At 41.8% G+C, this 12,646-nt stretch overlaps 2 protein-coding genes and 1 pseudogene across 3 annotated transcripts; 1 reads left to right on the top strand and 2 right to left on the bottom strand.

Annotated features, from left to right (window-relative positions):
- Positions 1–1,079: 1,079 nt before the first annotated feature.
- LOC125220560 (putative acetyltransferase At3g50280) lies at positions 1,080–3,150 on the top strand. The gene has a single exon (XM_089065551.1). It carries the CDS (start codon positions 1,103–1,105, stop codon positions 2,966–2,968), a length of 1,866 nt encoding a protein of 621 aa, XP_088921677.1. The 5' UTR covers positions 1,080–1,102; the 3' UTR covers positions 2,969–3,150.
- Positions 3,151–4,880: 1,730 nt separating this feature from the next.
- On the bottom strand, positions 4,881–8,818 carry LOC125201703 (26S proteasome non-ATPase regulatory subunit 7 homolog A-like). Its single transcript, XM_089064301.1, has 10 exons — positions 8,589–8,818; positions 7,375–7,467; positions 7,207–7,288; positions 6,785–6,881; positions 6,506–6,581; positions 6,328–6,386; positions 6,075–6,197; positions 5,847–5,904; positions 5,659–5,744; positions 4,881–5,265 (listed from the first exon to the last, which is right to left on the bottom strand). Exons 1-10 carry the CDS (start codon positions 8,773–8,775, stop codon positions 5,206–5,208), a joined length of 921 nt encoding a protein of 306 aa, XP_088920427.1. The 5' UTR covers positions 8,776–8,818; the 3' UTR covers positions 4,881–5,205.
- Positions 8,819–10,170: 1,352 nt separating this feature from the next.
- On the bottom strand, positions 10,171–12,596 carry LOC125200712 (SNW/SKI-interacting protein A pseudogene; annotated as a pseudogene). Its single transcript, XR_016135881.1, has 2 exons — positions 12,460–12,596; positions 10,171–12,204 (listed from the first exon to the last, which is right to left on the bottom strand). The product of XR_016135881.1 is annotated as an SNW/SKI-interacting protein A pseudogene (transcript).
- Between the last annotated feature and the right edge of the window lie 50 nt (positions 12,597–12,646).

Genomic DNA, 12,646 nt, shown 5'->3' with positions numbered 1-12,646 from the left:
GTACTCCATCCGTCCCAGATAATTTGTCTCATTTTCTATTTCGGTCCGTTCCACATAATTTTTACCATTTTTGGTAGTGGACCCATATTCCACTAACTCATTCCTACTCACATTTTATTACAAAATTAATATATAAAAGTAGGACTCACATTCCACTAACTTTTTCAACTCACTTTTCATTAGATTTCTTAAAACTCGTACCCGATTAAAGTGAGACGAATCATTTGGGACAGAGGGAGCAATTCTCTATTCACTTGCAACTATAATTACTCCAAACTATCGATTTACTATCACTTAAAATGAAAAACGTCTTAACAAGTACTTCCTTGGTCCGTAAATAGCAATCCCATTTTTTTTTATTTTGGTCTATCCATGAATAGAAGTTCCAATTCATAATTACTAGTACTATAAATGGTAAAGATGGCTCCAAATTCCACTAACTCATTCAAATTCACATATCACTTAATAATAATATATACTGCATATGAGATCTATATTCTACTCCCTCTGTTCCATAGTAGTGGATGCGTTTCTTTTCAGTACGAGATTTAAGAAAGTTGTTAAGTGAGTTAAGCAAAGGAAGAATAAAGAAGGAAATAAAAAAGGCTGAGAGATAAGAAAGAATAAAGTAAGGGAGTGATTAAAGTAAGTGAGAAGAAATATGTTGACTTTTACTAAAAGAATACTCCCTCTGTCCCACTAGAAATGAAACATTTTCCTTTTTAGGTTGTCCCATTAAAAATGAAATGTTTCTTAAAATATAAATAGCTTTATCTCTACTTTTCTCACTCTGTTACTTTACTCTCTTTTCTTCAACTCACAAAACAACATTCCATAAAATTCTGTGCCGAAAAACAAACGTTTAATATCTATTCGGACGAAGGGAATACTAAATTTCTTTTATCCGTTTTTTCTTAACATTTCTATGTGGAAGGAAGGAGTAAAAAATGACAACATCTTCTTTTAAACACGTGGCTTCAACACGCCATCAATTGAATCACTCACTCACTATCTTCACACGACACAAATCCTCATCCCAATCCCTATAAATACCCCATCCTCCTCTCCCATCTCTCCCACTCCAAAACATCCAATCAAAACCATGAAGATAAAACCCTCCCACACCTTCCCCATCATCTCCAAACACACCGTCACCCCCGACCAAACCTCCACCCTCACCCCCCTCAAGCTCTCCGTCTCCGACCTCCCCATGCTCTCCTGCCACTACATCCAAAAAGGCGTCCTCCTCCCCCCGCCTCCCCTCCCCCCGCTCCCCCTCCTCCGCCGCGCCCTCTCCCGCGCCCTCTCCCTCTTCCCCCCCCTCGCCGGCCGCCTCTCCACCGACCCCGCCGGCCACGTCCGCATCCTCTCCAACGACGCCGGCGCCGACCTCATCCACGCCGACGCCTCCCACCTCCGCGCCGCCGACCTTCTCAATTCCCCCAGCGGCGACGTTCCTGACCACGTGAGAGGATTGTTCGCGTTCGACGGCGCCGTCAGCTACGCCGCGCATTTCCGTCCGATCCTCGCTGTTCAGGTCACGGAGCTCGCTGATGGAGTCTTTATCGCGTGCTCCGTCAGTCACGCCGTTGTCGATGGCACTTCCTTCTGGAATTTTTTTAACACATTTGCGGAGGTTTGCAATGTGATGATCTCGAAATCGCCGGATTTTAATCGCGATTCGGTTTTGATCTCCGATTCAGTCCTCCGGCTTCCCGAGGCAGGTTTCGCGGTTGTGAATAATCAAATTAACAATGACATGGCGGAGGTTTGCAGAGGATCGGAGACGATGATCTCGAAATCGCCGGATTTTCGATCGGTTTTGATCTCCGATTCAGTGCTCCGGCTTCCCGACGGAGGTTTTTCCGTTGATTTCGGCGGCGACGATCTGATTCGAGAGAGGATTTTCAGCTTCAGTGATGAGTCGATTTCGAAACTGAATAATCAAATTAACAATAACATGGCGGAGGTTTGCAGAGGATCGGAGAAGATGATCTCGAAATCGCCGGATTTTGATCGCGAATCGGTTTTGATCTCCGATTCAGTGCTCCGGCGAGGTTTCGCGGTTGATTTCGGCGGCGACGATCCGATTCGAGAGAGGATTTTCAGCTTCAGTGGTGAGTCGATTTTGAAACTGAAATCGGAGACGATGATCTCGAAATCGCCGGATTTTCGGCGGGAATCGGTTTTGATCTCTGATGCAGTGCTCCGGCTGCCGGAGGGAGGTTTTTCCGTTGATTTCGGTGACGATCCGATCCGAGAGAGGATTTTCAGCTTCAGCGGCGAGGCGATTTCGAAGCTGAAATCGATCGTGAATGATCAAATTAACAATGACATGGCGGAGGTGATGGGGAAGCAATCCAACGATAAGCTGATGATGAAGACGAAGACGAGGACGATTAATCAGATCTCGTCGTTTCAGTCGCTGTGCGCGCTGCTGTGGCGCGCGATCACGCGGGCGAGGAGGCTGCCGGCGGATAAAACGACGACGTTTCGGATGGCGGTGAACTGCCGGCACCGGCTGGATCCGAAACTGGAGGCGTTCTACTTCGGGAACGCGATCCAGAGCGCGGCGACGGCGGCGGCGGCGGGGGAGGTGGAGGGGAGGGGGGTGCGGTGGTGCGCGGAGAGGCTGAACGCGACGGTGGCGGGGTACGGCGGGGAGGCGGTGAGGGAGTACGTGGCGGAGTGGGAGAGGGAGCCGAGGTGCTTTCCGCTGGGGAACGCGGGCGGGGGGATGGTGGTGATGGGGAGCTCGCCGAGGTTTCCGATGTACGAGAACGATTTCGGGTGGGGGAGGCCGGTGGCGGTGAGGAGCGGGCAGAATAATAAGTTTGACGGGAAGATATCGGCGTTTCCGGGACGGGAGGGGGGCGGGGCGGTGGATTTGGAGGTGGTTTTGGCGCCCGGGGCTATGGCGGGGCTGGAGTCCGACCCGGAGTTCATGCAGTATGTGACTGTTTGTTAAGTCATGTTTGACAGGGGTGATAACTCATTTAGAGATGGAATTGATTGTGTTATATTTTCTCTTTTTAACGGTGATTTTTAGATTAATTATGGAGGTGGTGATGTGGAGGAATGGGAATGTAGAATGGTTTTCGTGAATTGGAAGAAATAAATTATTAAAGCAATCTATCTACATTGGTATGATGAATGTGTGTTTACTAATTTTAGCATGGTTTTGGTTGCATTTTGTGGCGGTGTTTGATATTTCTAGAGTAGTTTAAAAATGGTTATTTATAGTAATAGTATCTAAAGTTGCTATTTTCATGAGAGAATTGAGCATGCATTGTCGTGCTCATAGCCTCATACGCAGTCGCGTTTGTTAAGAATGCAAGGGCTTCATATGCAGCGTGCGCTTGAGCACGCTATTGGGATTCAATCACAAACAGCCATGCAATTTTCTATCCCATGCAATATACGAAATCTGATAAGTATTAAATCGGAGAACTCATTCCAAAAGATTCTCTTAGGAAAGAGAAACCATTTAGCTTATATACTCCCACACCAGTTGTTCTCACAATAGATGTAGGAATTGAGTCCATAACATTCGACCCCCCTTTAAAGGCCGATGTCCTCGTTGGTCACGGCTGGTTTTTTGACGGGTCATCATTCCTAGTCGGCTCCAAACGTACTTGTTGGTCATGACAAATTCGTTGCCTAGCCACCACTCCGAGCCGTTTGAGCTCTCAATGAAAGCACCACCAATTGATACAAATCAAAAAGGAGAACTCATCCCAAAAAGACTAGTCTATTAGGAGAGAGAGCTCATTTAGCCTATATATTCATTCCAGTTATTTTCACAACCGATATGAGAATTGAATCCGTAAAAAATCAGTGAAATCAATGTGTAATTGTTGTCATATTTAAGTTTTGGCGTCTATATAGAAGTGTATTATATGCCTTACTAAAATTTGTGTTCTGTTTAGTTATATAATTTTCATTATCATCACATAATTATAACATTTTTGTTTATTCGTAAATTAATATGATAAAAAATATATGCGTGTGGTTGGATCATTATATGCATGGAATATCAAAATAGACGCAATCGCTTCTTCATCAATTTAATGAAAAAATATAGGCTTATTATGGTTGGATTCTTATCTGCATGAAATATCAAAATCAACACAATTAGTTCTTCAAATATTGTGGATTCCAATGAATCTTTGACATTGTGTCCCCTTCCAACTCCTATTTAATTTGGGGTACTATAATAAAAACATGTAATGAGAAAATAAATAGGTCTCTTACGTTATTTTTATGCAACTTGTCTCTCACTCGACAGAATCCAATTTTGATACAATGCAATTCAAAAATAAAATAAATAATACTACAAAATCTATAAAAAGAGAAAAGGTGGGGCAAAAAACTTATTAGATACCATTGAAACACTCATAGCGACAAATAAATAAATCCCCAACGTCAATAAATTAAAATCTCTTCCTCCAATAGCCTAGAAGTATTTTTGTTACTTATAAACCCATTAATCCATGAATAGTATAAATATGAATGATATTAATATTAAATTTAGCAAGTGGAATTAAATTCAATTATTGTGTCTCGGAACACATCATATCCAAATTATATTTTATCACTCAGACATATTAGTATTTAATTAGTACTTTAATTGATTGCTCAAACAATTTCATGTCAAATTGCAAATATTTATATTAAAGCCTTCCCCCACCAATATCTTCCATATCTAATTTTGCATATTCACAATTATTCAATTTCACTTTTTCAATGGTCAACAATAATTCTGTACACCACTTGATCCACACAATTATACCATAGATATTTATTTATGTATTTTTTGCATGGCCCAAATATTCACGTAAATGTGTACAACCCAAGCTTTGCAACTGAGTAAAATCACATAATCACAGAAAATTGTAACTGAATTTCAACAATGTATTCATCATAGAATCATAATCAGAAAGACTATAGAAATATCATTCCTTGTGGAAGATCCTATTCAATTACAGCAAATAAAGGTAAAATGGCTAAACGATTACCATCTCGTCAAGATAGCCAAGTCCCGGGCTTTGCTTTGCTATGGAAGAACTCGAAGAGAGGAATCAAGACTCGACTGGATTGTAAGAGCACTGCCATTCCAAAGTTTGCTTTTAGCTTCAATCATTCACACAATTTAGCTTCAATCATTCACACAATTAGTGCTATACTGGAAATTTGCTTTAAGCTTCAAGCAGTTGCAACAATTGGCTTCGAATCTTCTGTTTTTTCATGCTCTTTGTTCAGCATCTGCAACCGTTTTTCTAAACTGTCAGAGCCACAAATTAAGTCCACCGCAAAATCAAGCCAGCAAGTCGTTCTGGTTTCAAAATATGTCCAATTTTTAGTTCGTGGGAGCAAACTCAACACATTATTTATATGCTATAACATGTCTCAACCGGAAAAATGTCGTATGACATGTCAAAAGTCACTTGCCTCTTGATTATTCAAGAATGCAGTTTGGCTTATATACTCATACATCAGCCACAAAGGGCACTCCTTTTGGCTGTGCACTTAAATCATTTTGATGTTTCAATGCAACTTAACATATCCATCTCAGTTCATTTTTATGCAAGCTGGACTTAAAATATGTCATTCTGTCTTATGCAAAACGTCACTCAGAAGAGCAAAGAAATATTTCACCTTGTTGTTGATCAAATTATGCAGGGCAATCACACTTCTGATAAGGGACGACAGATATATGACCAACATCATATCATTTGTTTTGACTGCAGAGAGGAAGATAATAGTTGCATCAGAAATATGCCTAACTCCTGAGAGCAACTGATTAATGAAGCATGTAACAAATATCAATCAGCTAACTTGATTACCAGCAAATGCTTTGACAAGTTCTGTTACATTTAGATTTGGGAGTAAATTGAACACATCCTGCACAAGTCAGGTTACATTTCAAAATGAGATGCTATTTCAAAATTATCTATTCAGACCAGAACTACATGAAAACAGATACAATCCCTTTTGTGAAGCGATACAATCCCAATTATAAGTGCTGTACTGCTGTTTATATATCAATATTAGCAAAAATGTGAAAACGATACCTGGAGATGGCAGAGGATTTCATGATTCAATGGAAGCTTCCCTTCTATAACCAGGTCAAGATAACTTCGGATCTCTTTCAATCGTGCATCTAATCCCTTCAGAGAAGCGAGTTTCCCCGTCACCTGGAGAAATGTCATTAAGATCAATTTATCATACTGAGATGATTACACAGGAACATACATGGAGACATGGAGTATAAGAGTCTGAAGAAATGATTTCCATGACTAGGCAGAAAGGAGAGAAGAAGATAACCTCAGTTGCAAGGGTGCTGATACTAGTGTCCTTTACATCCCTTAGCAAGTGTTCAACTCCTGTCATAACCAAGATGAGAGGAAATAATAAGGGGTTTGTCTATGATCCATATCATAAAATTACATAGATTACTCTAAACAGTAGTATTCCATAGAACTATTCTGGTGCAGTAACATACCGATTTCCTCAACTTCATGAGCGGCGATTTCAGAAGGAACATGCACAAATACCTTCTTGCTTTTTTGAGTGGCATTCTGCAAGTTTTCAAGATATAAGCAAACTCCTCCAGTGATTGTTTTAGCTACATCAAGGCAGTTTTTATGTACAACTATCATCTTTGCATTCCCTTTTTAGAACATGTTGTGCCATAGAGTAGGAAGAAGTTCAAACTCAAGGAACGAAAAAACAGACAATTGACATTTACATATAGAGTAAAACATCAGTAGTATCTAGATACCTCTTTAACCTCTTCAACAGCGTAATAGGCTTTAGTGGGTATCCCAAGCTCTTTTGGTTGGACGTCAATAATGACCAAGACTGGAGTGGGGACGTAGCTGAAACAACATGAAGTGTGTGATTCAACGTTGAGTGTTTACAGTGACACTAAATAAGTTCCTTACAAGTTACACCAGACCAGTAAAGGCAACCGAAGAAGTAGGAATGAGTGCTAGCATCCAACATAAAGAATATAGTGACTAGAACGAGTTTGTACAGTGACACTGAACAAGTTTCTGTACCATGCTTGAGAGGAATCATTTTTAACATGATACGTCTCTAATGAGATCATGAAACAAAAAACCAGCAACTAACCAGCAAATAGTAATATCTGTAATGAATTAGCCCGAAAGAAAAGATAACAGTATTAGAAAGAGATCTTACTCACTGAAAAGACCGTGTACACTCAGGTCATTTTCCTTTAGTTTTGGACCAGTGCTATACCAGCCAACAACATGCTCCTTGGCTGACATGAGATAAAATTTGTTGTTTAGATGCAAAACTTTAAAATATATTCAGCCGGGAACAAAAGGTCATGAAAAAATAACAAACCATTTATTCTTCTGGACATGGAAAACATTGATTCATGGTAGTTATGATCAAGAAACCAGATGCTATGGTCCCTTTCATCTTCTTCAAAAGGCACTGCTCAAATCAGACCAATATGTTAGAACAATTATACGAAAAGCCTTAGCACGAATGATCTGAAATAATGAAAGTACATCAATTGATATTGAACCTTTTTATTATATAGTACCCACAATTGTGGACAAAAAGAACTTGCTGAAGTAATCAAGAACAAAATCATCTTTCTCGGAGACAATAAAAACAGCTTTATCATATTGAAAGGACTTATCAACTGATTCTATAACAATTCAAAGTGCTAATGTCAAAGCAAAAGACATGAGAAACTATAGCTTTTAAGTTTTAACTAAATGCTCCAACTAAAATTTCAAAACATGGCCTAATACTTTAGTAATGAAAAAAACATGACACTAACTTTGTAACAGTTGAGGCTGATAGAAATTCATGGATTCCATCCTAAAACCAATTGGTGATAGAAGGAGGGCCCATGAGACTTATATACTGGATTTTTAGTTCTCTTTGTACACCGATGTGGGATAGTTCTAATATTATTTTTCAGTTTCAATTGCCAACATCCTCCCTCAAACCCTTTAAGGTGAACCTTGGAGGGGCTTGGACGATTGGCCCAATTTTTTTCCGATCGTTGGACCACTGGCCCAAATTTTAAGCCCAGATATACTGCTAGGTCAGTCATATTTTTTCGGTTTCGGCCCAGAAATACTGCTGAATCAGTTAAATTTGACCCATAGTCGGTGACCCGCTCTGATACCATGATAGAGATCCATGTTCCATCCTAAAACCAATTCAGAGGCAAATCAAATTCCTAGAATACAAAGCTTTCATGACTTATACTTATAATTATGAATATTTAGGTGTAACTATTGTTATTCTATACTTTTAAGACCTATCTATATCCATATTTAGCTCAAAATACTTCAAGTTTTTATTATTGTTTGCACACTACTCCACAAGTAAATAAACAAAACACGAAAAGAATCATCAAACGCTACACTTGAATTCGCAAAACTCATCAGCTCACAACGAATTCAACAGTGCATCCAATCAAATCCAGAAATTAAGCAAATAAGGTACACCAGAAGAGTAAAAGTAATCCGAGAAAAATGAAAAAAAATTGAAATCGAAGAAGCGGGAAACGATGAGATCTGGAACAACACAACAACCTGCGTAGCTGCTAGTGACGTCGACGGCGCCCTTGAAGGAAGTTCCGAGGAGGACTCCGACGACGCGCTTCCTGGTGTCACGCGCCACGCGATTGTAGTGGTCGACGACGCTGAGCAGCACCAGCGGATGCACCACGACCTTCTCGATCGGGCGCGAGAGTATCTGCTGCGACTTGATCACGTCCATCTCAGCTCAATTTCGACTCGATTGCTTCTCCTTCTTGTTGTGGTAGCTCGGTTTCAATTTCTTGAGCTTTACGAAAATTCAGATTCTCATTCGCGCTGGTTTTCGCTACTGGGCCGGGTTGACCCGCCGTATACGATATGGATTCGAATAATCCGTTTTGATTCGACCCGGTGCAGAAGAAAAAATGGATGATAAATTTTATCGCAATCCTCATTATTTATCCTCTTATTTAGAATAAAATAAATAAATGAGAATTTCTATCTATGAATGTATCTTAATAGTAAAATGAGATATTAGACCGTGGACGAAGAGAGTATTATAAATAAATGACTATTGTAAATGACAGTAGGTTATATATGAATCACCCTTAGACTTAGAGGTGTCCACGGTTCAGGAACCAGCGGTTACAGTTCGAAACTGCCGGTTCCGATTTTGGAAATTGTTGAACTGGAACCGAACTGTGAGGGTGTTTCGCGGTTACGGTTCTGGTTCCAAAACCGCCGGTTTCGATTAAGGTTCCGAACCGTCGGTTTTTTGTAGTTCCGGCTTGATTTCACAGTTTTTCGGGGGGTTTTCACGGTTCCGGTTTGAAACCGTCCGGAATCGGCGGTTCCCGCATGATTACGGTTCAAAAATTTTTGAACCTGAGCCGAACCACAGTTCAAAAATCGACGGTTTCGGTTCGGGTAAATTCTCACGGTTTTGGTTCGGAACCGTAACCGGCGGTTATGGTTTCAGTTTTAACCGCCGGTTTGGTAAACCTTGGGCAGGTCTACTTAGACTACAACGCATTCTCGTTTGAGGTGGGATCGATGGGGTGTGGTGTGGTGTGGTGATTGGTGAGGCAATTTGCGGGTGGAAAGGTTGCGATCTATATTGCACCCAACATTGTGAGTATGGTGACCAAACTTTGGCTAAAATGCGTTCGACATTTAACTAAAACTGTACGGATTCAATGAGCGTTCATTCATGATCGACCGATGAATTGGAGGAAGCAATGCGAGAGTTGTTGATGGGGTCACACGAACGGTGCAAGAGGACATAGAAACGACAGCAACAGCTCGCATCATGTTCACAGGAAAGTGCTACAAAATTCTTATGTTTGTTTTAGTTTTTCATCAATCTGGGAAAGTGATCAGAATCTCGTCCTCGGTTGCAGACACTGCATTTTTCACATTTGTTGGCTTTTGGAAAATTTTGTAATGCATTTTTGTAGAAATACAACACCTCAAAGTGATAGCACATCTTCAATATATATATTTTGTTTGCTCAACATGTTTTACACCTACAATCCAACAATCCTTACATAAACACCCATTTCTTTCCCTAATCCCATGAAAGGTTTGCATTTTCTGACATCTTAATAGTAAATCTCACAACAAATAGATCAAAGCATAACCAAAACAAAAATATTCAAGTGCAAACAAGTTACAACATCCCATCAGGCATAATACAGTCATATATCATTCTGAATTCGAACAGCACAAAGTGGTGAATAAGATGAAGCTTGGGACATAAGCTAAAGGTGATCTACCTCCTCATCGTCCCCCCTTGTCGAATTGAATACGGGACCTAGAAGATCCATCTGACCCATCTCGCATGGATCCAGCACTTGCCTTCATAGTACCTCCGCTCCCAATTTTGTCGATGGCTTTCTTACCAGTCTTGACCTCCGTCAAGAACTGGTCCAGACCGAAGGGATCTTCTTCCGGCTGCTCCTTGTCAAACTCCATAGGCCTGTCTCTAGGGCCAGACCTCTCGGATGTACCAGTGAACGCCCTGTCAACCTTGAATCGCTCAGTCTTCTTTATCTTATCGAGCTGCTCATCAGCACCACCATACATCTCATCATCGTTATTCTTACTAGGTCTGTACAGAGTAGTCATAGCAGACTGAGCAGTAAACAGGCCCTTGTCGTAGATGTTGTAAGCGTCGTCTGTGGCAAAACCAGAATCCATCCCTTTCTCCTGGTTGAACAGCCTCTGATCATACATAACTTCACCCCCTCTTGCTCCGGTGTTGGCCATCCCAAGAGCCACTTTCTCACTGATATCACGGTCTCTGTCCCGGGTGATCTTGCTCTTCTTCCCCATGGAAGCATCTTTTGCCTCGAGTCGTCTTTCCCTCTCTCTCTCTCTCTTCCGCTCCGCACGAATTTTTTCCCTTCCCAATCTTTCCTCTTTCTCTTCTCTTGTTTCCTTGGGGCCATCTCTAACCCTTTCATCTCTAACTCTCTCATCCCTAATTCTCTCATCCCTACCCCTTTCGTATTCCACATTCATATCACCATCATTAGCAGTTCTCTCAGAAGGCATTGATATGCCACCTGCTGAAGCAACACCAGTTCTCTCAGATCTTGCCTTCTGTGCCAACACCCGTAGCTCATTCTCTTTCTTCTCCTTTTCCTTCATCATCATCTCCTTTTGAACCTTCGATCGAACTGCAACAGCCTCTCTGGCTTTCTGTTCTGCAACGTATAGGGCCTCGGATAACTTAGCAAAGTTATCGTTGATCTGAACCTCCTGCAGCCCACGACCATCAGCAGCCAGCCGCTTGTCGAGAGGGATCGTATAACCTTTAGGGTTCTTCCAGTTAGATATGCAAGGTGGGATTTTCCAGTCCTGCTGGTCCTTCACAGTCACAGGTCGAGGCGGAGAATGCATGACCGGGACCGGTGGAGAACCCGAAGCTTTCGGAACCCTCTTGTGCTTGAACTTCGGAGGCTCCAAAGGATCTACTGGCATCTCCACCATCCGAATGATTCTCTCTTTAGCACCAGAGTTAAAAGCCGCAGACTGCTGAGACGGCTTATACTTAATGAACTTTGAATCCGTGGACGTCTTAGGAACGTTTTTCGGCTGCGCAGCACTCAGCCTAACATTAACAATCTGCTCCAACGCAGCCTTGGTTTGCTGGGTTGTCTCATCAATCTCCTTCTGCTTCTCGTCAACATCCATGTCATCCTCCTTCGCACCATCCTTGGCAAAGACCGGAACAAGATCCGAGTGCTGCGAGTACACTATCTTCTTCGCATTCTCGTCCTGCCTCACAATCGTATCATACCTCAAATTCCCACGCTCGTCCACAGTGAGAGGCAAAGTCTTGGAACCAGGCTTACTCCTACTCCTCCCCATCCCAAGCGGATACTGCGCGTAATGAATCTCCGGAAACGCCCCTCCATCCCCAAAATCCTCGGGCTTCGACGGCTTAAACCCGGCCCGTTTCAAATAAGGAGGCACTGGCTTAGCCCTCACAGCCACACTCTCCTCCTCCACCTCAGATAAACTATACCGGCTTTTAAACCACGGATCGTTAGAGTGATCGTAGTTACTATTCACCGCAGATTTCGCCTTCGGCAGAATATCTGTCAACGCCGCCATCTTCGAACTCCGATTTCAGTAACAACAACAATCAACCCTCTCCCAATTTCTGCAATCAATCAGATCCGGAAACCCTAAATTAAAAATTGAAGCAGGAAAAAATAATTCCACACGGAATATAGAACAATACGTGCTACAAAATCTTAAATCAAGCTCCTCACCATGTTCTCACATCAAAACCTAACAGATCTAAGATTAGGATTGTTCACAAACGGAACGCGGGATAAAAAGGTAGAAATTTTTCAAACAGAAACACGATAAATCACAAAATTCAAAGATTGTTACAAAGGAGAGGAAATCTCACCTCCGATTAGAAGAGCACAGCCAAACTCCGGCGCTTCGCAGTTGGATTGAAATCGATATTTAGGGTCGGCGATGATTAAAATTTGAAAGAAGGAAAGAGTAGCGTTTGTTATATAAACCGACGTCGTCCTATCAGATTTAGGCAGCTCCTTTATCAGGTTTCGGGTCGACCCGAACTTTTCAATCAG

The sequence above is a fragment of the Salvia hispanica genome, chromosome 2, assembly GCF_029641045.1.
Source record: "Salvia hispanica isolate PSC_SH4W2 chromosome 2, Shi_PSC_v1, whole genome shotgun sequence".
NCBI lineage: Eukaryota > Viridiplantae > Streptophyta > Magnoliopsida > Lamiales > Lamiaceae > Salvia > Salvia hispanica.
This window is presented reverse-complemented; position numbering and strand designations above follow the sequence as displayed.